The sequence below is a fragment of the Colias philodice genome, chromosome 15 (assembly GCF_061535455.1).
Source record: "Colias philodice isolate Cphi_HAF_F1 chromosome 15, ilColPhil1 Martin Lab GWU primary, whole genome shotgun sequence".
NCBI classification, from domain to species: Eukaryota; Metazoa; Arthropoda; class Insecta; order Lepidoptera; family Pieridae; genus Colias; species Colias philodice.
In genome coordinates, this window is record NC_143100.1 from 10,858,599 (window position 1) to 10,886,221 (window position 27,623).

The window sequence follows — 27,623 nt, forward strand, 5'->3', positions numbered from 1 at the left end:
GAAATGTTTTTTTTATATCTAAAAGTCTATATATAGTCTAAAAGATTAATAATCATATTGAACAACTAACAGGCAAAAAGCCATAAACTATAATAAAACCAATGCAATACCTATGCCTATATTATACACTAGCTGTGCCCACGGTTTTACCAGCATTGCTCCGCTCCTGTGGGTCTTAGCGTGATTATAATTATATAGCCTATAGCCTTCCTAGATAAATGGGCTCTCTAACAACGATAGATTTTTTCCAAATCGAACCAGTAGTTCCTGAGATTAGCGCGTTCAAAAAAACTTCAGCTTTATAATATTAGTATAGATTTACATCAAACACCCCACATAAAGAACACAAATACTAAAATTTACATCTAGTTGGAAGCATATAATCCCATTATAATGGTCGTAGAGAAGTAAACAGCATCAGCTGTCATCATACGCGCCAATGCTCCGACTTTCTCCAAGGCCGATGAAAGTCACCATCCAACCAACGTTTGCATACAAATCGTTAAAATCTGGTTTGTTTCCACTTTCCAAGTATTAAATCACCGAAAACTCCTGTGTAGAAAGTATTTAAAGTAACAAATAGTACTTTGATAATTTACTTGAAAATTCAACTGAAAAATAGATTGTTCATGATCATAAATTTTTAAAATCGAATACGACTCGGAGAAATCATTTATGTACAGTTCTTTTAATAATGTAAGTAGGTATACTCCTGCAATCTTACTATAAAAAAATTAAAAACCAAACATCCAAAATGATTATCTACAAACAAAGTGTAGATCTATCTGTATAGAACATACTCGTAACTTATTTCATTATAGTTAATAGTTACTTGTATATTCATCTCAAAATCATTTTTATAAACACGTGACAATCAATAGGCATTAACTCTCTGGCATACCAGCTTTCTCTACTCACTCGCTAGAAATATTTTATTACAAGCAAATACCTACGCATGTTTTCAAATATCATTACAACGTTGTATAAAACTAAGCAACGAAATCGTCAAAGTGGCTTGTTTAAAAAGCAAATATTTATTTTTATTAGGGACCTTTATAACTTCGTCTTACTTTTCGTTAGCCTATACTTTTAAGTTAAAAATATTTTTGTAGGTGATTTTTTGCAGCTAATTATGACTTGATACCATATCAATATCACATATTGTGATTTGGTAATATCTTTATCAAAAATCATATTTATCAACATAACTAATAACCTTTTTGTTTTAGGCGGGAAGCACGCTATATGCTCAGCTAGAAATCTGGAAAGCGGCACGACATGAGAGTTGGAGAAGCCCCTGGACAGAACATGAACAACCTTCACCCACACCAGCCCCCGTCGGCTTACCTTCTGCTGAAGACACAAGTGATGGTATGTATTTTGTTATAACAATAAATATAGGTTAAGTCTTAAATGATAGGAAAATGAATATGAAAATGAATAGGGATCCAAATAGACGGCCAATGTCCTCTGTCTAAAATAATTACTTGAAATCTAACAGAAAATTACTGAAGTAATTGTAGAGATATTCCATTTAAATCGACCATCGTAAATCAGAAATTCATATTCCACAACGAGAGAATGATTTCGAGACGCGCATCAATGTTAATTACAACAATTACGATTAAGCCTAATTGAATATTGATTCATTCAAGCACAATATAATTGACGTTAACGATAGATTCGAATAGAAAATCGAACGGAACGCTGCAGCGATGTAGCACGGCGATGCATCAGACGTATGCATTGTATCACCGTTAGACGCAGCCTGTGGACCCACATATGAGACAAACGAGCCCATGATATATGACCAAGACTCTCAGCTGTTTGCGCTTTACGATGCAATCGATCGACAGAAAGGGGACGCCTGATTTATAGAAAATGTCTTCTTGGAATATGACGAATGGTCCCGTCAAAATAGAACCCAAATTGGAATTTAATCGACTGATTAATTATTTTACTGACCGTGCACATTTCGGAGATTAATATCGACGTCAGAGATAAAAATATTCCAACGTTTATCATAACAATTGCCTTCGATAACATTTGTTTATAACTTTGGAGGTCTCGGTTTCACAATAGTTTTATAAATGTTTTATAATGATGATTATAATATCGATGTGGCAACTATACACACAAGTTGGTACATTAAAATGCAAAGAAAGTAATGTAGGTTATGTCGTCTAGATAGGGAAACCTAGGCATCTAAAAAATTCATCCTTGCCATGTTTAGATGGATTAAAAAAGTTGATAGTAGCACAGGAAACAGCTAGATCGATAATTATTGCGCGCTTTTCTTGTGAGAGTAAAATATTGTAACGACAAAGTAAGTGAAATACCGACATTCAATACTTGAGAGAATTAAACAACATTTTGAATTATTTTCCGTATTTCATCAGATACCAAAAAAGAATATACATTATGTAATCAAGAAACCTAGACACAAACAAAAAAAAAAGGAAAAAATATAAACAGCAATTCATATTAATTTTTTTCTCATAATACTGGCGCCTCAAATTACATTCTCATTTATAAATAATTTAATATTATAATTTTCATTTATATATCTTTATTAAATAGCGAATTATTTAATTCTTAAAACATTTACAAATTATTGTGCAATATAACCCATTTCAATAAAAAAAGTATCGCAACGAAAGCGTCCTTTTTAAAATTATACTTCTTAATTTCAAGCTATCTAGCTTGCCCAATATTTTCACAGATAATAAAATTAAAGGCCAATTACAGATGTATTATAAGAATCGGCTGTTACGGAGTTACAGTTACTATAAATCTGAACTACATGGCGAGTAAAACTCGATACCCTTATATGAACCACCAAGTTTTTGTAGCTTCCCACCAGCCTAGATTTCAGAACTAGACTCACAAGGTCGACTGTATCAAGATAGATGTCCCATTTGACATTATAAAAATTCATATGAATGCTTCGGAATCGAAACCAGTTGGTGTGCGCTAGAATGATCGGCAGGAAGACATTTTTTCGTTTCGATATTTATGATCAATTAACGTTTAGAATTACTATTATAATTGTTGGCGGTTACGATTTGATTGGATCCAGTTTTTAGACGTTTTGTTTTATGTTTATGTTTAAAAAGCTATTGCAATATATCTTTAGTGGGGTTAATTATAATTTTTATTTATTGAAATTTCTCCATGGTAACTCCCACTCATAAAGTATATGTACTAACACAAATTTTACAATTGTTTAATTACACTTAGACAAAAATCATGAAACAATTTGATGATTTCCTTCTTGGATAGGTACTTGAATAAAATGTTCGGGTCGTTATCCAAGAACTTATAAACATTGTAATTCTTGAGCTTCAAAGCTGTTCCCATGGTATTTACGATTCTATTCAACACTTGAATTCTCCAAATAGATTGCAAACCATTAGCTGGAGAGCTGTTTACTTCAAACTATCTGTTTGTTTATGTGTTCCGAATTGAAGGTCGTTTGTATCTTTATAGGTGCTTTGGGAATGTTTTGAACGTGTATACGATTTTAATTCATGCTGTACTTTTCCGTTTACAATTTCTACAGTTAGTAAATTTCTTATTTCGGATCGTGCGAAACTTTAGTTTTAAATACTTAGGTACGTAATTTATCGCATAATTTAACTAGATGAAATAAATGGTTGTATGCCAGTATTCTGCTTTATAAGCATTAAGCGCAACTCAATACAAATGGACAGTAGCAAAGGACGTTAATCTAAAAAAATCTTCGTGCTCATTGTCATCTATAGAACATATTAATTAGTCAATCATTAATATATTGGACCAAATTATCACGAGTTAAATTGAACCTTCTTCCTTCTAGATGAAGATTCAGAATCACCCGGCACGAGTGTAACACAGGGAGGTGGAAAAGTGAAGACGGGAAGCACACACATACACCTGTGGCAGTTCTTGAAGGAGTTGCTAGCATCACCCCACGTACATGGTTCAGCTATACGGTGGTTAGATCGAAGTAAGTATCTTTTACACAAGACATGTATTCTTTCAACCTACCTTCTTTAAGGAATTGCACCCTTACGTCATCGATAAGGTAATTAATTGAATAGGATAGATGAGATTGTAAGTTTTTAGCATTGCTCATATCAGTAACTGATCATTATTTTGATAAATGATACAGTATTCTCAAATGTACAAAAATGGTCCTTCGAGTTTGACAACACTGATGAAAATAAATTGATTTGTAACGTGGTATGTCTCTAATCAAAGCATAACGTTTAAAAGGAATATACACAATTCTGAAATAATGACCATACCATTAAGATTTTGCCATTTTATTATTTAAATAGAAGTAATTGTTGAGTAGGTATAAATGATCAAGTTAATGTGTGTTATCAAGTAAAATCGTATTAGAAAAACAAAAAAGAACATTTGTTACTAACATAAGATTTAAAATTTTAAAGCATTTATATCTAATCTACAATTAACAGGTATTAAAGTGGCAAATTTAAATACCACTAGAACTATATAAAATTATCATTCAATCACCTACGCTAAGAATAAATGTGTCAAGCGAATATACTATTTATGAAAACGGAATAAAGGCGAAAATTGCTTAATAAGTTTTAAGATTTAACTCTACATTTATAGGTGTATTCCTTTGTTACGACTGATAGATGAGATAAAATGAAGATTTAACAACCATAGTTTTTTAATTGCTTACCACAGAAACGAGTTATTTAAAACTTTACTTTTTAGCATTTATTTACAGTTACTATTTTGTGGTTTGAAAATAGTTTAAAGAATAGTTCTATATACACCTTCTATGGGTATAATGACATAAATATTGTATTTATTATTGGCTTTGTAATACTAGTACACAGTAGTTATTGGTTATGTTTGACCATCATATCATAAGCTCATTGTCTAGTCAATTTTTTAACCCCATTTCGTGGCAAGCTACCGGGTACGTTGTTAATTTATGAACAAAACCACTGGTATTAAATGCATTATGCTTGGAAATCCATATCGACATTCTCTAGCCAAGGTGAGCGAGCCATTTACAATCGACTATGTACTTAATAAAGTTCCATGGCTTTAAGGTAACTTTTCTGCTTCGTGACTAGCCCACGATACTTTTGATATCCGTACAGTGTCGTTTATATATTACTAGCGGTCCGCCCCGGCTTCGCCCGTGGTACATATTTACGTTTTCTCTACATAATAACCATCCTCGTACTTCAAGGAATATAATAAAAAAAGAATTATCGAAATCGGTTCAGCCGTTCTCGAGTTATGCGCTTACCAACACATTTTGCGATTCATTTTTATATATAAGATTATTACCGTTCTATTTTTGGAATTCACGACTGTTATTATGGTAATTTTAACACAGATCGAGATTTATATTTCAGTAACAAAGGAATACTAACGACATTGTCCTTAATTAAGGATTTATTTTTTAGGCTTTTTAAACACATCCTGAATTATTCGATCTGATAAGTAAATGGCGTGCGCACGTATGTTGAAGTATACAATTATCATGCACGTTCAATCAAACAATGGTTAATTCAAGACTTGTCACACAGGTAACGGGGTCTTCAAAATTGAAGATTCAGTACGTGTAGCCAGACTGTGGGGTAAAAGAAAGAACAGGCCGGCGATGAACTACGACAAGCTTTCCCGAAGCATTCGCCAATACTACAAAAAAGGCATCATGAAGAAAACGGAACGAAGTCAGAGGCTCGTTTATCAGTTTTGTCATCCGTATTGTTTGTAATTTTCCTATAAGTTATAATGTAAATATTTATTGTAAATACGAGTGTGAGAGCCGCGGTAATGCGGACGATTTGAAAACTGTTTGAGTTTACCGAAGTACGATAAACTCAAATCAGTTTTAAGAGTTTGTCGATGCTCCGAACGACTCGGTGTGGACGAGTTAACGTCTAGAGATCGTGACGACATCGTGTGATGCCCCTCCATACAATTCGAGAAAGGTAATTTTCTCCAGAATTTTATTGGACGGGGTAGTGATTGTGATTAGTTTTAAGTTTTTTTTTTACCGACGATTAGAGTACGATAATAATCGAATAATCGATCGATCGTGCATCGAAAGTTGGTAATGTTTATCCCATATATCTATGATATATTTCTAGTACGTTCTATGAACTTTTAGATTAGTTATCTATTTGTAAATAATTCGAATCGTGTTAATGTGAGATTAAACAACTATTGATTTAGTTGTTAAAGATTAATTATACGCTTTAAGTAATAATTGTTTTGTTTTATCGTTAGTATAGTAACTAGGTGTAGTGTTGATTACATTATTTATAAAATGTAGTGTTTGTTGAAAACAAAGGGACACATGCAATGTAGTTTAGACATAGTCTAAGTTGTAAAGCGGCGTTTGAATTCGCGTACATTAATGAATTTTGTGCCAAATACAGTAGCACCTCGTTAAGTCGAACCTCGATAAGTCAAAAACCTCCAAATCTCGAAAAAATGTCTTGTTCCCTTCCCTTCAAACCCGAAAACCTCTATTACTTGAAATTTTGTCCCTCTGTTAGTCGAAATAATCACCGAGTCCCTCCAAGCCATTTTGGTACATATTTTCACTCTATACCTCGAAAAATCAAATTTGACCTCTGTATCTCGAACATAGCAACGTTTTATTTTACAACCTTTATAACTTGATGATTTGGAATTTATTACCTCTATTGTTCGAACAAAAATAAGTTACCAACTTTAAGAATTTGCCGACAGTGCAAGTACACTATTGTTTCTTAGAAAACATTTTAGGAGTATACGATAATTAATTTATTACTCACGAAACACGTGTTCGCGTTAAGTATCTGATGACGAAATTATCGATTCAGTAGCTCAGAAAACCGATACTAATGATTAAGATGACATAGAAGACGTGAATAGTACATGCGCTCCATGGGTTTCCATCAAAGAGGCAAGAACCGCATTGAATACCTCACGAAATTTTATTAAGCAAACCAGTATTTTTGAAAAAGAAGAATTTTCTGCTCTTTATAGATTATAAAATAAAATGCTAGAGAACAACCAAATTATTTAAAGCAAAAAAAAAATACTGACTTTTTAATGCCATATTTTTTATTTTAAAATGATTTGAAATAATGTTGATTTATAATAAATAAAAACATGTTTGGGACCTCTTTTAATTTATTTTACCTATCTAACTCAAAATTTATAAGAATAAACCTCAAACTCTTTATGTCGAATCAAAATCCGCCTAAGTCGAAATCCTCCATAAGTTGAAAACTCTATAACTCGAATTTTTTGGCGTCTCCCTTGATATTCGACTTATAGAGGTGCTACTGTAGATATGTATTCATTTCGAATTTATTCGGGACAAAATTACAATCGATAGTTTAATCGATGTAAAAATTGTAAAATTGATATTAATGTGGTGTTGGGTTATTAAGGATAAGTTTTAATAGTTATAAGAATCGACGCAGTTAGCGTTTATATTGATATGTTAATGGACCAAACTAATGTACACTTTATTATGATTCAGTAATTATTATTGACACGAAATAAATGGCCATTTAAAATTATATTATCCTTGTATTATTTTTATTTTTGACTATACCCAAGTTTTTTTAGTTTTTATGTTTTACCTACTGATATATAACACGAAGTGGTTTCTTTGAAACATGCTACATTGTTTATAACTTTCAATACTTAATTTAAAATATGTATTTCCGAAGCAAAATAATGTATAAAATGAATGACAAGGTTTTCTTTCAATTGATGCATTGAATAACTTTCCCACAACATAGAGTCCGACATCATCCAACATTCTTTGAAACACCGACTGACACCGATTACACATAATTAACATATTACAATAATCTTCGAAGCCCACAGACAAAAGTGAAGTGTGTTAACTGTCGAAACCTCATTTCAGTTACAAAACATTCCGAATATGAAATGCATAAGTTTAGCTTTGCGTTGCATCAGGTTGCGCAAATATGACGTCAAATTCTTGGAGTGAAAGTGCCTTTCGACGCGGGGCGGGGACGACCTCCGCGGGGGAGGGGAACGTGTTTAAGGCATTGTCTTTTCGCATACATCTTTATATGTAGGGCGATATGCCATAATAGTTATAATTCAAAATTTATTGTATATTTGGAATGGTTGGTTGTGGGAGTAGCAACTTTGTTTTTGTCCTCATCCTACTTACATTATAGATACATGCGTTTGTGAGGATGGATGGATGTTTGTTACTCTTTCACGCAAATACTACCGAACCGTACAATGAAAAGTATAATGACATTTGGTATGTAAGTCGCTGAAGACCCAGAATAAGACAGAGGCTAGGCCCACAAAGACCAAATCCCACAGGAACGGGAAATATGCGGGTTTTTCTTTGAAAACGCAAGCGAAGCCTCGGGCGGAAATCTAGTGATTTTCAATCAAGTTATTTTTATACCTACACATAATAGTGCTAATTTGGGAGGGAAAAAAAGTTTGAACCACGAAACGTGATGGTCACAAAAAGTAACTTATGAATGAAAATTACTGCATCATCACAACTTACCTAATGTGTTGAGGAAATGAGGTATTCTAATGTTATTTGAAGTTAAAAGTCTTCTATTTTAATCAAAAACTTACCTAAAAACGCAATGTCATACTAAAATATAGAATTGTGTTTGCCAGATAAGTACCAGCTTGTTTAAATTTAAAGCGTTAAATTTCTCATAAATCAGTCCAAGATCCTTTGCCATTTTATCATGTGCAATCTCTAAGATTAACAAAATAATTATTATAAGCTCATTAGTCTCAATTTTTGAACGACTTGTCAAATAGCCAAATAAGAATCGATCGAGCGGGTTTGCTTTCACGCTACCAAGTTATATAAACCTGAGTTGACATCGAAAATGTGTAATAATTCTGTAGGTGTACTACACCTACTGATTTACATGCACCAGTTCAGTATACCAGAATTGAGGATGATTTCTATAAATTTAAGAAAGGCTGATTTGATGCGGTTTGAAAATGCAAAGTACCTACCAAAAGTTACCCCTTTTCATTACAATTTTTGTGGGGATCGTTCCTCATAAACGCATGTTGGTTCAATCAGTAGGCACAAAGCCTACAAGATATCGATTTTTTTATGATTTCCTTCCTTTGTTTTAAAAATTATTTTTATCAAGTGAGCATTATCGTGTCTCCCTTGTCATTTATCTTCAAAATCTGAATGGCAATTTAAATTTACTGGTTTTCTTCTTACCTCCTCGTCAAATCCATAAATCAGTCCAGTTCCATAGATCTATAGTTATGACTGACTAAAAAAAATGGCACTAATATCTGTTTCTCTAATGCGGTATTTGCCAGTGCCCTTTTATAAAGCTTTGACATTTGCAACGTGGAAGAGGCAACAAAGAAGCGATTTTAAATATTACGACAAAGAGGGCACCGATGTAATTAATTATTATATTAATATCTAGTTTATCCTTACATTGTTTCTTAAGCCTTGCTTGATTAGGTACTGATAAGCTTAGGTAGATGGTCCAGTAGGTATCTAATAGGAAAAATTTTTCGGACTCTATGTTAAACTTATTTACATAGAAAACGTTTTTATCCCAAATAAAATCGTTGTAATCTATACATTCCGAAAAGGCTGACATATTTCTATTATAATGGGTACCTACTACCTACTCATACTGTAACTGCTATTTTTCTACAAAGTTTAGGTAACTACTGTTACTTACAAGATACTTTTCTCTACCTATACCTTACCAACAAGGAGCTTGTTTTCTTTTCATGTACCTATTACCACTTAATATATTCTTAGCAATAAGAATCGACCTAGATCAGAGTTTATAATACCTACGAAAAATACAGATATAAAAAGGTTAAATATTATAAGAGAAAAGGCGTGCAGTTTTTTCTCAAATATTTGTAAATGTAAATAGAATGATTAGAAAATAAATAAGGTCTACAACAACTACAATAACATTGGTATTTCTTTACCAAAATCGACGTGCACGATTTTTGGCACATGGCCGCGTCTTTCCAAACTATACAAGGCCAGTACGCAACGGCGTGAAACTAATCACGTATAGTTTGGAAATAACTTTTTTACAAAGTTCTTCCAATCTATACAACAGCAGTACGCAAATACTTGCAAATACTCGCGTATACTTTGTAGTGAAGTAAGTAAGAATAGCGCTCCAAAACATACAGCGCCAGTACGCATGCGGACTAATCGTGTATGTTTCGGAGTAAGCGCGGCGTCTCTCCATTGCTCGCGTTTATATTATTGTATTGCTGGTTGAAATCTATTATTAAAATGCATGTGTATTGTGTATATAATGTTGCGTACTGATCGTATATTTTTTGTATCGAGGATGCTTGTGTCTTCGTTCCCGACTATACTGCACGACTTACAATTGACAATAGTGCTAAAATGTAAGAATCTAATAAGTCCAGAAGAAGACGGTTGCGAGGCGACGGAGCCCCGCTTCGCTCCTACTTTGGGCTCCTACTTTTGTGTAGTTAAAAAAAACACGAACCTAACCTAACCCATAGGTAACCCTTATATCTGTTACCTATTTATTTTTCTAAGCTTACCTAATAATATTTTTATTCCATATTTTACTGAATCAATCAAGAAGAATAAAAGTAGATAGATATAGCTGTACAAGTCTTTGATTGCCTATAATATATGTATTTATTATTTTGCTCAAGCGTAAGTGGTGTTAGCTATATTTAGTTATACATATTTTGCGTACTGATCGTGTATAGTTTGGAAAGAAGAAGCAAGCATCCGCTTTACAAAGTATACACGATCAGTACGCAAAATTCGTGTATATATTGTAATAACAAACTTAAAAACAGCATTACAAAGTATACACGAGCAGTTTCCTATGGTTGCGTTCTGGCTATGTATAGTTTGGAAATACGCCACATGGCCCAATAATAGGTGTCAGATGTTCTGCCTCTACGAGAACCTTGATATTGTTTGAAAAGAAAAACATACCTATATTCAAAAATAGAAAATTGTTGAAAGTAAGTTGAAGTAGAAATTACCCAGAAATCTACAAAATAATAATTATCAAAATGTTACATAATCTTAAAAATTCAATTGATGGATAAATCTACATTTTACGTAAAACATTTTTATAATAGTTGAATAAACCTCCTCAATATTACAACTAACTGATGTCTTCATTTATTTTTGTTTTTATCTAATCACGTTCAAGAGTAGGTATAGGTACCTAGCTATAATATAAACAAACTTTTACGATAATAATTAATATTTATGCCCTCAAAACTTTGATATATTTTACATGCCTACAAGTTATTATCTATTATTTGGAATACAAATGGAGAGAACTATTTTAATAAAACAAGAATTGATTTAAATAATTAAATAATAATGTTGTGTTCGCCTGTTGTTACAAGCTTAATAAATTTCAAATGGCCGTCCAAGTTACAAACTTCCGCACACTTTACCATAGTTAAAGTATATGACTTGGCTGTTTCTTCTTGAAATAGTAATAAATAATTAGATTGTTCAGTATTCACTTTTCCTAAAACGGCATGTAGGTAGGTAGGTAGGTAGGTACGCACTGTAAAGTTGAACGCTTGAAGTTTCAGAGTTCAACTGTTTGTTGTGTTATAAGTAGGTATGTGTATTTGTAAAACTAACTTTGCCTGCGAAAGTTTTAATCAACGTTTATGCGAGCGTTTCAATGCTTAAAAATTAAATATATTTCATAGAGGTAAATAAAATTGCAAATAGTAGGTACCTCATTCGTTTAAAAATAGAATTCGTCTTTGATCATTCTAAAAAAAATCAATAATTCATTTATTAGGGTATTAAAAATAAAAAATATTACATTTTAATAAAAAAATCCTTAAGTTTAGTAGGTACAAGCCCAATGAATCACTAGGTAATATTTCAATAATATCGCCACTGCTTGTGCTTTGATACGAGGGCAAGGCGTCGCCAAAGGTCGTCTACATTCCAAAATTGTGAGTCCAGACCAGTCACCAACTGGTACGCGCTAAATGTTATTCATATTTAGATATTTTATACTAATACTTTATCGTGGTTATGTTCACTCAAAACATTCGATTTTACCTAGAAGTTAAAATGTAACGCCAGCTATACAGATTGGTACCTAGCCTCTTCTTGATTGAAAAACATTGGGTAGGTAAAATAAGTAAGCACCTTAATGTTATAAATTGTTTTTAATTAGGATTTTTTTAGAAACTTGATCTCTACAACTACTTGCACATTGAGTAATAACCAACACCCAGAAAACATTCAGAAAATTTTGTCTTTAATAAATTCTTTGATTTTCAATTATAATTAAATTATTTTATGCATCATGCTAATTGAAGTTCCTATTCAAGACTTAGATATCTGTGTTCTAGATCTTGTAAATAATTAATTCTTAAACGGACCACACAATCTAACATTTTGTGATCTACTAATAAATCGTTGAGAATGTCTGATGTCCCTTAAATGCCACTGTAGGTTTAAAGGTCGAATGGATTGCAAAATATAAAACCAAGTAAGTCGTTAGGTAGGTACCTACCTACTAACATTTTTTTTGTAAGGTCTAAGTCTGTGGTACAGAATACATAATATTATACAGCTAAGTAATTTTATCGTGAGCTTATTAATAATTATACCTACTAATTTAAAGGTAACGCTGTGGTCTAAATTATTGTAGTTTATTGTTTTACCAGTACCAAAAAAAAAAAATAATTTGGAAAATCCAAAAGTGCACGCCTCATAATTTTTTTTTAATAATTATTTATTAATTATTATTTTTGTTTATTTAATAACAATTAAACCACATCGAATCAGACCCTGAAAAATGAAAGGGTTCTATTCCTGAGCATACTCAAGCGTAAGAGAAAAAAAAAGATTCGATTAGTAAAGTATTTCGGTCGCTATCGTGTTAACAAGAAAAAGGATCCGCACATACAGACACACGGACGTCCAAGACAGAACTTTTTTAAACTGTTTTTTAACTAGTTTAAATAACAAAAATGACATCAAAAATATCATGAACGTTAAAAATAGTGTTTTTTCTTAATATGTGAGTGTATGTATTATCTTACAAGTGCAATGTATGATACATAAAGACATTTTAAGTTTGAAAAATCAGATGTTTTGCGCGAAGTGACAGTAGTACCCACCTCAACGCTTCGCTTATGAGGCGTGCAAAAATAGGTGCCTACACAATTTTTGACCGCAATCGTTACCTATATAGGTATGTGATATTTTTTAGCATCTAGCCTCTAGGCAGTGGATTCATTGTGATCATATTAAGTTAAGTTGTAGACAAAGTAGGCGAAGCTGCGCAGGGAGAGCTATTTAAAATACATATATTGTTTAAAAATGCAATAATATAAGCTGAAAGTTCCCGCCAAAGGATAAAAATTCTTTTAAAAATTCTTTTAAGTAAATTTCTTTATCCACACAATTGTTACTGACAAAGTTTTTAAAGGAAAGAAGATCAGCTAATATATTTTTTATCAATACCTATGATTATAAAATTTTCAAATAAATAAATGCAAACTAATATTTACATTTTACAAGATAAGATTAAGATGGAAGCGTGTAACGGAACGATTTTACTATTCTCCAATGACGTCATTATGACGTCATTCGATGTTGACTTTTGACATTTGAATAGCTTCAATTCAAATTTCAATACTTTTCGTTATCATTTATTTATGAAAATCTGTGAAGAATGCATTGAAACAGTTCTGTTACAATAAACAAACATGAAGTCTTTAAAATATGGGCTTAGTTTCGTTCAGTATTGTTAATTTAAACGATTATTTAAATCTAGAAGTTTGTGTTTTGTTAATTTCGTTTGTTATAACTTAAAAATGAAGCCAGGGAAGAGTTCGGATGTGACTGAGGAGATAGCTGAAGTTCATACAACCGCTCGATCACCGTCACCCAAGCAAAGAGTTAAAGAACGCTCAAGAAGTAGATCTGGGTCGCGGAAACTATCTAATGGTCATGCTACCACTGAAATCGAAGCAATCACAGTTGAAGATGTCTCTGAAAAGGCTAAAACCCGTGAGAATTGGAAAAACTCCGAACAGGAATCCATCGATACCGAAATACCTATACATGATCAAATTAAAATGGATATACTTGGTTTTGTTGAGAAAGAAATAAAGAAAACTGATAAGCCCTCGTTTGTGTTCTATTCCCATGATCCGAATGGCTTGGACGATAAGTTTATGAAGACATTATCAAGACCATCAAGTGGGCACAAAGAGAAGCGCAGTCCGTCATATAGGAGGAAGAAAAGGCATACTTCTAAACATCGGGACAGGGATTTACATGATTTTGAAATACCTGGATCTAGCTTGATAGCTTTGGAAAAGGTATGCATTTAAAAAATTGAAATATAAATACTATAAAAAGTTTAACAGTAACAATGGTATTGAATAATATTATCAATATTGTATTTTAGTTTTTAATTCTTATAGTTTCTGCAAATTGGACTAATATCACTTGACATGTCCTATACACATAGATTATTATTAAAGTTACATAATAGGCTTTCACAATTGTCTTACATAAAAAGTTACAAAAAGTTTTCAAAATACTTGTACTTAATAGGTATCTAATAAATAAAATATTTATTTATTTATTTATTTATATACAACCATTAATATGTTTTATGAATTATTAGTAAAATGTTTATAGTCTGACTTCATATAACTTAATAGTCTCAATTTACATATTCTAAAGATAAAAAATAAATTTCTATTTATATTTTTGTTTTATACTTAAACTTTTCTTTCATACAAAAATTTATTAATGTATCAATTAAAGGTTGACGATTACCTAAAAGAGTACAACAAAGACGAAGTAGTGACACTCAGTGGGGAGTTAGAAATAGAAAATGATGTGGAAAACAATAACGGATCTTCCCGGGAACTGCGGCACAAGCCACGCAAGACTAGACGAAAAACCAGGGAGGAGGGGCACAAGGCTCACTCAAATGGTAGAGACGTTAGTCCTAAAGTGTTTAAGACTGCTAGTAGGAGTAAGGCTAAACCAGGTATGTGGTTAAGTAATTTTTTCGATTTATATACAAAAGATAATAGCGAAAAATAATAATATACTAACAACGTTTAGGAGTATTCAATGGAAAAAATACATACAGGCAAGTACTCTAAATCCTACAGTGGGTCTATTAGTACAGTAAAAGAATTTAATAATAATACTTATCATGGATTTTTTTTTAATATCTACCCACGGTTGTTTACCTAACAAATTCTACAAATTGTGTTTGTATGTGGGTGTGTCTACTAATAGTAGGGGAGCCCAAGAGAGGATTTTGGGATTTACTCGAGCGCGTCAGATTACTATAAGGGAACTACCTTAGCTATTCATTAGTACCTCTAGTCAATATGAGCAGTTATGGTTGGTGGGTGCGCTCAGGGGCCCCGCTGAAAAATTTGAATAATCCATAATTCCCTAAGGTTGAGCTCGAATCGTCAGATTAGCGAAATGGGGACTTCTTATATTGTAATTAACCCCCCCATATATTAATCTGACACGCTCGAATAATATTACTTTAATTTTTTACCCTTTCTTCATAGCGATTAAATCGCCACTTAAATCGTCAGATTAACGTATACTTTTTTTCAGTGACGTCCTGGAGCATGCAAAATATCAATATCTAACGCGCTTGAGTATTTCCAAGCCAATTTTTTTCTTTTTTAAATTAAAAAAAATCGAAAAACCCTTCCCCACCGCTAAAAGTGAAAACATAGGACCTTTTTTTCTCGCTATGGTCTAATCTACCAATTCTAATAGGTTCCCGTGACGCTCGAGTAAATCCACATTTAGCATCCTGGGCTCCCCTACTATAACTAGCAGCTAAATTGTGAAAATTAGGTTGACCACCACTATCCAAATAAAACGATAGAAAAATAAATCGCAAATAAAGCAAAATATATTTATTAAAAACCTTCAATATTACAACATATTTCATTCCTATTATTTTCCTTACAGCGCGTCCCGCAGACCTAACAACAATGCTAGAGAGCTTACAATCAAGTGTGCCCTACCACGATCAGTATATCGACAATCCATTTTCATCACCATCACCTCTCACATCACCAAATGATGATAGAATGGACCCATTCTCTCGGAGACCAGAGAAAATATATCTGCAAGGTGGCGGAACTTTCCGGGTTGTGTCTCGTGATAGAATATTGGAGTCGCAGCAGTCGAGGGATGAGGAAAAGTATGCTAGGTAAGTTGATGTGTAAATTCATCTACAATTTGAGGTTAAAAATTTGATGCAGATTTTATAGCTTCCATAATACGATATTATGAAGTACATGATATATTATGAGTTGCAATTTGTAACCACATCTTTATCATGCTTTACTGTTATTACAATTTGAAATTGAATATTTTTTGACCAATTATAAAAACATTTTGATTGAGGAACTTTCCTCAATGTAATTTGCGTTAATATTATTTGTGTTTCAGTATCAGATAGAGTGATACAGTAGTTGAATATATGTATTTAATATGATATTTTAATTTGTATACTTTTATTACTTATTCTAGCATAATCTAATAAAAATTATTTCTCTAAATCCACAGGCTCGGCGACATAACACCGCTAGATGTCGCTCTAACATTACAAAAAGCATGGCGTTCGTTCGCACCAGCTTGCCACGGTGTGCTCGGGGGTTTATCGCTAATGCACCTATTGCTTATAAGCTATTCTGATAGCTTGGATGCGGGACATCTATCTTTCCATGCAGTGGTCACTATGCCTTATGTGGCCGCATATTACTTCTTCTGTGTGCTGTGCTTGGTGTCTGTTTTGGATCGGTGAGTTTTATTTATTCATATTATAAGCTAATCTGATGGCTTGGATGCGGGACATTTATCTTTCCATGCAGTGGTCACTATGCCTTATGTGGCCGCGTATTATTTCTTCTGTGTGCTGTGCTTGGTGTCTGTTTTGGATCGGTGAGTGATGTATTTATTAAAAAGCTTTTTAAATATGGCCTATGTTGCTTGGTGAAGAAGTCTTCTAATGGTTAAAGAATGTCAAAATTTAATTAATATTTGTAGAAATTAAATTCGTTTCTAAACATATTTTACCATAATTTCAAATGAACTTGCATTTCCCTGGCGCCATCTGGTGTTAGCTGCTTAACCTCTGCCAACCTCTCAAAGAAACTTCCATATTTGGAGTTAACTTCCTACTTATAAATAAATACCTACCCTTAATTTGAATTAATTAATTTTATATGCATTAATTATAAGCTGCAATAGTTCTATTCTATCGATATTTTTACATTTTTCAATAACGTTCTAGACTGAGACTCTTTTGACTTAAGAGGAAAGAAAAACATTCAAAATTAACTCATATAAGCAAATAATTTCAGGCTAGATATAACCAGCATAGACACAAGCCGAGGTCTTCAACCCTGGTTCCAACCGATCGTGCTAGTTATACTATATACCGCGTGTTTGCTCGTCTGCACTGCGGCGAGAATGTATGACGAGTTGATGGTCTACCAGTATGCTCCGTTGGTAGCTAATATAACTGCTAATATTACCACGGTAAGTCTTTGTATACTTAATAAAAAAATAAGGACACGTGTGTGCCGAGCACACGTGTCAGAAGTGAAACTTCTTTGACAGGATTCAAAGACCAACATCGACACCTTACTCCATGGAGTGATACGTGACGGTATTGCCATGACGCGACCTTGAAATTTTACACTCAACGCGCCCAAATAAGTTTCACTTCAAAAGTTGTTTTGAAAAATTTCAACGAATGTTAATCTGAATTATTGCTTTTAGGCATCTTATTATGTTTATGCCGAAAATCCCAAATAATTGTGTTAAGTTGCGCCGACTTCCTAGTTTCTTCTAAAGAATTGATTTTAAATTCTAATTGAATTTGATTATTTCAAATATTATGATAATGTTCCTTACTAATTAAATTATATTTTTTTCAGCCAACAATACCAACCTTCTACCACACATGGACGCATTTTTCAATATGGCGCGCGGTACTATCAATACTGGGGCTCGTATATTTCGTCATATCCAGTCCGCAAGACTTGGTTTACGTTAATTTGAATAAGTTATTGCAATTTAAACATTCTCTGCAGAGTATTGGATGATTTATTTTCTTAATAAGTTTAAAATATTATGTTTTTGGTCAAAGATAATTTTACTGTGAAATTCTTTCTAGAAGTGTGCGAGAGGGATGGGAATAGCGTTGTCTCTTTCTTATTTTTATTTCGTTTACGAATAACCTGCTGGTTTATTAAAGGTGTTTTTTTCTGATAATGTACAAATATAAAAATTATAAAGATTTTCAAGTAAAGCGTATTGGGAAGAAATAGGCTGAGAATAATTTATTATCAGATTATCTTCTCTTTCTATCTAAAGATTTTGTTTTAAATGCGTGCACAAGTATATACTAGAAATAATATTATTTTTATTGATGATGCTAAATGCTAATACTTAATCTCATGATGACCTAATTATATTTAAATGAATAGATTTGTAAGCACAATCCAAATAATATGTATTTCAATCTATATGTAGTAAAAAGAGAGACAATATAATATTAAATATGACTTATATTACGCTAACATCATATATAGATAGTAAATTTTGAAGTCGTATATCATTATTAGTACCAACATTCTATATTGACTTAAGTAAAATTCATTTTATTATTATAATTTAAAGATTATACAAAAAACTATTTAAAACCGCGGGAATTGATGTATTACTTTTGAAAAGTACCGGAATAATACAAGTATTATCAATATTTTTGTTAAGTTTCTAGTCATGCACAAATTATTTCTAGTCCAATTTAGTCAAATTAATTAATATTTAAAAGTAAATTAATGCTATTAATGCATATCGAATAATTGTTTAGTGTAAGAATATTCAAAAAATGTACGATATAAAATATATTGTTAAAAACTTGTTTCAGATTTGTACGTAATATTTTATATTAAATGGCAACTTTTTTTATAGCATAATATCTTAAATTACTATGTCGTAATTGTTTTTTTCTTATTCGTAATATTGGGAGCAATTTTGCCCCTACTACCCATAAAATTAAAGGTCACAATTGCATAGCAGTAAATAGTCTTATCTCAGTTTAGTGTTGCTAGCATAAAATATTAAAAAAAAGACGTGTGGCAATCGGGGACTGCCGCGGTAAAGCTATTGAATGCTATGCCTTCAAGCCACACCTCCGAGCCCGTCGGAGTGGGGAGCGTGAGGTTTTTTTTCGTTACGGAATTTCTGGATTCGGTCCCCGCGCTCAAAGCCCGCGATAGAAGCTATGCAATAGCTTAAAAAAATAATAACAGGCAAAAAGACGCAAAAATTTTTTACGAATATATTATTTTTGTTTCCTATAAAATGTGGTTACCATATGATGTTAATAAATGTACAAAATTGAAACAGGTTACTAATTAAATTGTAATATAAATATAAAATAATTCAATGCTTATATGTATTGTTAGATAAACCAATATATTATGGGGAGATCTTATGAAGACACGAATAAAGTTGATGAAAATTGTTATACATTTTGGAAGTGCCGAACACATTTGTAACAAAGTGAAACTTCTTTGGCAAGATTCAAAGATAACAAAATCGTTGCCTTACTTCATGACGTGGCGGTATTTTCATGACGCGGTCTTGAAATTTTTCTCTCAACGCGCTTTAAAAAGTTTCACTTTAAAATTATATTTTTTTTATCTTATTATCATTAAATGTACAAGCTTTGGCCGCTGACTTCTGCTCGTGTGTTATTCAGGGTCTTAATTCTAATCCAATAAAAATTTTCACTCAATTAACATAATGTATACTTTCTTATTTAAATATCTTTAGTATTATTTTATGTCAATGGAATAAGATGTATATTTCGGATGGGATATTACTTATATCATATTTTGTATATATATCTAAATAAATTTACATTTTGTTTCTATGTAATGTAATGTGTATTATAATTCGTTTTATTCGTGTCTTCATTTTAAATTATGTTAAGGGACCAGATAAGAAGAAAAGTATGTTATTTTTCAGTGATTAAAGTCCATTCTATATTTATTTTTGTGATATCAAACAAAATTTTGTGTTAAAAGCATATGAAATATCAAATAAGCATATAAGTATTATATTTATTAATTATATTTGGTTTGTTCCTATTTATATCGCCATAGGTTCCGCCCACAAAATGATATTATAATATACTTGGCTATAATTAAATTAATAGAAAAAGAGACATATTTTAAATTAACTCTTGGCTATTTTAACAGAAACATTGAATTTTTTACATATTTCGCATGTCATTAGGTAAATTATAAATACGTATACAATGTAAATCTATATTTATTTAAACAGCTATATTTCAAACAAAATCTGTTTAGTTGTTTATATTGTAACATATAAGGCAGACTACAAAATGCTTGGTAAATATTGCCAAATAAAATTGATCTTTATTTTTTAAACCCTAAGATATTTATTAGCAGAGCAAAAATTATTTTATAATCGTAAGATATTTTAAAGAATCTCTATTTAGTTGTGTGAAGGTGTTTTCGTTGACTTTTATTGAGTAAGAGGTCCCGAATATAAATAAGTATTTGCATATAAAAATGATTGTTGCTAAAACATGAATAAAGTGCATTTATGTTATAATTTTGTGTTTAATTTTCATATTCCCTCTTAGTAACCGATTTTAGAAAACGGACGCTTGTCAATTCTCTATGGAGTTGTTTCAAAAACATTATTAAACGTATTATATACTTTTTGCCCCTTTCTCGAAAAATCGGTTAAGTAGTTTAAATGCCTATGGTCACAGAAAGAAAGAAACCTGATTATTTTCATAATATTTACCTACGTGGGTCCAAAGTATTCTTTTTTCTTTTTAATTAGGACGCCATTACTACGGTTACCTAATTACTTGTACAGGTCTATAAACATTCGGTTTATGGCTTATATTTTATAAGCTCAAATAATAATATAAAAAATAACGTCTTGATAACGAATGGACGAATAATAATTCGACGATATTGAAAAAATAATAACTCACAGGTCTAAAAAAATATATTTATTATACGTACATAAGTCATAACATAGATAGTTTATAAGTAGGTACATCACAATTCTTTTTCTTAAACTAAAATAAAAAAGGAATGCAACGGTGGGATTTGAGCTATAATTTAATATAATAATTGATATATTTTGTTAAATGAAAATACACAAAAAATTTCTTACAGAAATTAGACACAGAAAGATCATTTATATAGTGGGTATATTATCTTTATAAATTATAAAAAAGGTATATAGTTATATTGTATAATTAAAGCAATATAATATTATGATTTTGTCTAAAACATAATTATTAATAAAGAAATATGCCTTAAAATATAGCACTTAACTTTAAAATTTGTCTATTTGTATCCCTAATCTAAAATCAACTCAACTTATCTATAATTTGTGAAATAGCTGAATAACATCCCGATATTAGGACAGTCAAATAGCACAGGAGTAATAAACCATTTTTCCAAAGAATATAATACCACTTTCCGAGGTCCTTATCCCATTTATATACTGTTTGTACCACGACGGGTATGAGGAGCCCGAGGGTCGAGAAAAATATGGCACCAACCAAGCCGATGAGTAGCTCCAAGTCGGGGACTGCTACCGCCAAGATCACTGGAACAAGACAGAAGGGGTTATAGTAATCTATACTAGTCTATACTAATATTATAAAGCTGAAGAGTTTGTTTGTTTGTTTGTTTGAACGCGCTAATCTCGGGAACTAGGTACTGGTCCGATTTGAAAAATTCTTTCGGTGTTAGATAGCTCATTTATCGAGGAAGGCTATAGGCTATATACCATCACGCTACGACCAACAGGAGAGGAGCCACGGGGGTGAAACCGCGCGGAGCGGCTAGTGATAATATAAATATTATGTAGGTAGCTAATATAATAGAGTATAAAATAGGTAACTATACCTTACCGTAACTATACGAGAAAATGAAATGAAAAATAGACATAAGTAACTAGGTGAAAAGTTTTAGGCTTCTGAAAATTTTAACTTTTTAGGGTGCTTAACTATCAGAGATGTGTGAGGATGCGTTGCGAGGAATGTGTTTGTAAACAGCCAATAGTATCGCTTTCACTAGAGCTGTGCTGACGGAGGCGAGGTAAATAAATTAACAGGAGTTCGTTAAAAACACATTCCTTTTGTGAATATATATTATAATATTTATTACATATTCTTATACTTATCTTAATATTTATCTTATATTTAAGTATCTTATATCTTAATATTATATATATATAATATAATATTATATACCTATTTTATGCTCTGCCCTATTCCTCTCCTCTAGCTAATTTCCTTCCGTACTCCGGTTGTCTGGAAGAAATCGCTATTTAGCGATAAGACCGCACTTTGTTTTAATTTATAATTAGATTAAGTTCATACTTAAGTTATCTAAGAGCAATAAAGAATAAATAAATAAATAAAATAAATTCCTCCGAAAAAACGGATTCTCGGATATCTCTGGTGGAAAAGTGCAAGTAGAAGTGTGTAAGTAGAGTGGACCGCATTGGTAAAGTTATAAGTACCCTTTCAGTTCGGAACCCTTAAAGACGACAAATTACTTGCAAAGTAAGCTCTTTATTCCAGGTTTTAAAAGCCCAGACATTTAGACTTTATAGGTAAGTCCTAAACCTTTAACTTTATGGGCTGTCATTTGTCTGTTGGGATCTTTGTTTGAATAAACGTTTTAATACTATCAACATACCTACCTACCTACCTATAGCATAAAACCATGGCTCCCAAATTCCAATATTGATGATTGATTCCAATATTCTGTATATAGTTACCAAACTTTATATTATTATTAACTACCCTTTTTTATTTCAGAACTTTTTATAATTATTTGTTATATTTCCGCGAGTAAATGAAAGCTCTCCCGGAACTTAGTAAGAAATTTGTCCAATTAATTATATTAAAAGGGAAATAGAAAAAACGAACAAAAGACAATCTTGTTGCTAATTAGTCGTAACTCGTATGTCGGATTTAATACAAACAGAATATGTTGGCCTCATTAGTTGCATGATACTAATTTTTGCATAGCTTTTTCATTAGTCTGTGACTATAGGTTATATTTACTCCAGTTTGAATTTATTTAATACCTACTACCTAAAATATTTTTCATCAATTTTAGTTAATTACATGTTTAAATTAATATCTTTCGGTAACTATTAATAGGTATCTACTTTAATCAGCATTATCAACAAAAACATAGATAATAATAATATGTAGCTTTGAACATCACTATTATGGTAACTAGGTATATGACAATATGACGATCGTTAAACCAATTTATAAGCCGGGATGTCCAATTCGGTTGCATTTCGTGTTATTGGCCTAAAGCTATAACAACATTATAGTAACACGTCCAAATGCAATTCCCAGAAACCGTAATAAGTTAGTGTCGGCTAGTACGTATTATCCACTTGATATTTACTGTCTACATTTTCACTGGACTTCAAAACTAATAAAAATTACGGTGAGGTTTTTCCATTTTATTTATGAGCGCTGCGATGAATACAGCTCTATCAAAATAATCCTAAGTATTCCATGTAGGTAGGTAGGTATATACGTACCTATATGAAACGTAGAAATTCTGGTAATTAGTAAAATAATCATTATCTACCTATTTATTGTTTGGATTTTCAAGTTTTTTTTAAGAAAAGCAAGGATCTTATAAATAACTAATTTAAATATTATTCTTAATTTATTTGGTTCATTATTGTTTCTAGAAAGAAACCAATTATGTAAAAGCCTTCAAAAATAGAGCTCCAATATATTGTAACAGTCCCTTATACTTTATTCCTAGACGTAATCCTTTCTCCCGAAAGGTACCTGTATAAAAATATAATAGAGTTGTCAGGTATATTCCTTTGTCTTCAACGACGACACACTAACCCCAATTATTATATTATTGACTTTCTTCGTCACTGGTCAGTTTTCAGACACGTTTAGAAGTGTTTAAATCCTGAATATATTTGTCAAAATAAAAAAAAAAAGTTTGTAAAAGGTTTTTTTTTACTTTGTGTACATTTTTACTGTTAAATAGCAAAAGTGATACATAATTTGTGAACTGTAAACATGGTATTTACAGAAGAACAGGAGTGTTTCGTTGTTCTTGAGACGGTAAGTGTTTGATAAAATTTTAGAGATTTATAAATAAGGTATATCTAATACTATCTATAAGTTGACTTAGTGCAGTGTAAAGGTTTCGCAACGTAGGGGTATTATATTTTAAGGAAAAGGCCCAATGCAAAAAAGATGAATAAATATAGAAGAGAGCTTTTTGAGCTTTTATATCGTTGTAATTGTTACCGTTTAACGAATAATTGATACAAAATGTATACCTATTAAAGTGGGCAGTGTAATTCGACAAATACGGGTTCAATGCAAATTGCAAATTATATTTGGACAGACCGTTTGTTGAATGATTATTAGGTTCATATACAACGAGAATATATGGGTTGCGTTAATAATTTTGTTTTAGTGCCGGTTTAAATATGAATCATACTGTGAATTATTCATATGGGCTTTTAGTTAAATTCGGTGAGATTAATATTTATCTCAAATACTATACATAGCCTAGGCAATGTATAGAATACCTGATTATACAGATTGACGGTAATATATGAATGAAAATATTATATTCATTTTTGTTTCGGATAGATTCAAATGGGACATCAATTTGAATCTTGCCAAAAAAATGAAGTCGAGGGGAGGTGACATTACCCCCCCTTCGTACGTACCAGATTATCCACCATTAGGGAAACTCTCAACACTATTCTTGTATACCTATTCTTGTATACCTAAACAAAATATCGACAAACACTTGATTACAGAATCTCGTAATACGATCAGAATGAATCGGAATTATTCGTTAACGTAAATAATACTTTAATTAAAAAGATAGTTTTAAAATCAGACACTGGACCGTCGGTAAATGACACAGACATGTATCAAGATAGACTAAGCGAGTGTATGTACTTCCCGTGTCCAAACTAAGTTTATGAAACTTACTTGACGCTGGCCTTCACTCAGTCCGCGCTTGCAGTTCGCCAAGGAAAGACGTGAAGCTGAATAAAGTAAAATGCCGAATTGCGCCGTTATAAACTGTAGAAACTCCACTTCACAACACTACTTCGATGGGATAGGACGATACTAGAATCGCCGCGCGAGTGGCGGCCTAATCGATTTAGCGAAAAAGAAATTAACATCACTAAAAAGCGCTCGTGACGTCATAACGCGTCAAGGTCAGTACACAAAATATGACACGCTTGGTTTTCATACAGATCGCGGTACTTGCGTTGTCTACTTAAATATATATGTCTGTGGTCAATCCTATTCAGTATTCACATCATGTTATAAATGCGAAAGTTTGTGAGGATGTGGACCTATGTGTGCGGTGTAGGGGAACTATGTGGGTTTTTCTTTGAAAATGCGGGCGAAGCCGCGGGCGGAAAGCTAATTAGAAATCAATATGCAATGCAAATTATTATTGCTCTGTTAAATCTATACGATATTTAATTCCCTGTTACGGTCTGGCAGGTACTACAAACTCTGCCAGAACTTAGATCCTCGATAAGTCAATACTCAATACCAAAGATAGACCGATTATCTTACAACTATATATATGGGGGTCTTATCAATATGGGGGTCTTCAAGCGAAGAGTGAACGGGTACCTTCTAGGGATCCATCATTATAGGCCACATCTCAGCTTACCATCAGGCGAGATCGTGGTCAAGCGCTTCCCTATCAAACACTAAAAAAAAAAAAAAAAACTGTACCTAACTCGAACACCTGTCGACTCGCGCTAGACAGGATATTGAAGACTGGTTCCATGATATTCGTTATAGTACCTGTTATGTAGACCTGTCACTTCAGTTGAAGTGAATAGAAATAAGTGGTAGAAATACGAAAAGAATTGTAGAAGGTTGGGTAATGGGTATTTTAACGTTGTTGACACGCAACAAATAGGTATTCACGTTCTTAGGTGGCCTGGAAGAAATCGCTTTTAAGCGATAAGGTCACCTTTTGTACTTCGCATCCAAACAGATATATATTATACTGTACATTGTAATATTAAATGGTGTGGTACAATAAATGATTAAATAAATAAATAAATAAATATTCATGAAAAACGTTTATACCTAATAAAATCGGAATAGGTAAGTACATGTATTTGCTTCTTAGAGATGGATAGGTTATTTCATAAACGATTATAATTCGTGAAGGTTAGAGTTTTTTTAATAAACATAAGTTTAAGAAAAGCTGGAAAACGTTTAATAAGCCTGACCAGAAGCCTCATTCCACCAACTCTACCACAACAATAATTAACAAAACAATTAATACAAAACTTTGTTTCGTGCGAATGTACCTGTAAATTCTATTCGTTCTTTCATTCCAAAATATAGTCTCTTTCAAAGCTATTCTTTAATTTCCGATATAGGAAATTTACCAGAAATTACCAGTCTTTTAAACTATTACGCTCTATTCTTTAAGTATTCTAAGACATTTACCGGTAAGAGTGACACTCAGGGTTCTAAGTAAGATCTGGGTGATGTTATGATAACTCTGGCTGATTCGGCTGCTTATCCTTGTCCATAGGATGTCCATGGGTGCGTACATTTGCAGGCAATATGTGAAGAACACAGCCACGGCGACTAAAATCTTTGCAGATAGCGCTAATCTGAAAAAAGAAGAATTTGTATCATATAATTATTCGTTTACTAAGTAGCATAAAAATTAGCTTACTAGCATAAATTATTATTTGAAAAGAGCAACTACAGAGTTTCTTGCCCGCTTTTATCTGTAGAAACTTTCGAACAGGTGGTAAATGGAAAATCTATACTAATACTAACTAAACTACTAATATTATAAAGCTGAAGAGTTTGTTTGTTTGTTTAAATGCACTAATCTCGGGAACTACTGGTCCAATTTGAAAAATTCTTTCGGTGTTAGATAGCCCAAATGGGCTATAATGATGCTGATATAAGACCAACTGGACTGCGGGTAAAACCGCGGAGCACAGCTAGTTTTAGTATATTAGTAAAATTGGATGCTCATTATTTAAAAGATATTGCTAGAAAAAAAACTAAATACAGCTATCTATACTATATTATTAAATTTCTATTACTGTCACGAATCTAACACCTATTTATATAGTGAAAAAATAACTATTCATACTGTCACTTAAAATATACAGACGAAATTGTCTAGCAAATATTGTTACCCATAAGATGTAATGAAATATAGGTAAGCGTTAAAAAAACACAAAAGAGCCTTTGAAACATTAAACACTGTTTGTGCGGTTGTATAAAAAGGAAAGAGGATACCCCTGTCGGTTTAACCCGTGAATATTTCAAGCACATTATAAAAGCAAATTAATACGTCAAATTACAAGGACACGTAAGATTATTCAAATTGAAGAGAAGACGACATTTTTAGAATTTTTATCACTTTCGCATTTCTCTTCCTGTCAAAACGTATATTATACTGATGTAATT

The 27,623-nt window shown here is 32.1% G+C and overlaps 3 protein-coding genes across 8 annotated transcripts in view; 2 read left to right on the forward strand and 1 right to left on the reverse strand.

Annotated features, from left to right (window-relative positions):
* The window catches only part of Ets98B (DNA-binding protein Ets98B), a 28,938-nt gene extending 22,144 nt beyond the window's left edge, over positions 1–6,794 (forward strand). Inside the window, exons 4-6 of one of the 3 annotated variants that reach the window (XM_089704066.1) lie at positions 1,230–1,371; positions 3,839–3,988; positions 5,562–6,790. In XM_089704066.1, coding sequence (XP_089560192.1) covers positions 1,230–1,371; positions 3,839–3,988; positions 5,562–5,752 — 483 coding nt within the window. In that variant the 3' untranslated portion in view covers positions 5,753–6,790. Of the gene's footprint in view, positions 1–1,229; positions 1,372–3,838; positions 3,989–5,561 lie in introns of all 3 variants that reach the window. The other 2 variants (XM_089704068.1, XM_089704067.1) reach the window with 2 other exon arrangements.
* Positions 6,795–13,663: 6,869 nt separating this feature from the next.
* LOC149482499 (uncharacterized) lies at positions 13,664–19,186 on the forward strand. The gene is made up of 6 exons (XM_089704334.1): positions 13,664–14,373; positions 14,828–15,056; positions 16,016–16,259; positions 16,619–16,852; positions 17,416–17,593; positions 17,995–19,186. The coding sequence occupies exons 1-6, from the start codon at positions 13,864–13,866 to the stop codon at positions 18,160–18,162; spliced, it is 1,563 nt and encodes a 520-aa protein (XP_089560460.1). The 5' UTR covers positions 13,664–13,863; the 3' UTR covers positions 18,163–19,186.
* A 2,287-nt stretch (positions 19,187–21,473) lies between these two features.
* Positions 21,474–27,623, reverse strand: part of LOC149482500 (proton-coupled amino acid transporter-like protein pathetic) — a 56,572-nt gene continuing 50,422 nt past the window's right edge. For all 4 annotated transcript variants that reach the window (XM_089704347.1, XM_089704346.1, XM_089704348.1 and 1 more), the window contains 2 exons: positions 26,637–26,806; positions 21,474–21,727 (listed from right to left, as the gene is read on the reverse strand). In XM_089704347.1, the coding sequence (XP_089560473.1) occupies positions 21,486–21,727; positions 26,637–26,806 (412 nt within the window). In that variant the 3' untranslated portion in view covers positions 21,474–21,485. The remainder of the gene's footprint in view (positions 21,728–26,636; positions 26,807–27,623) is intronic.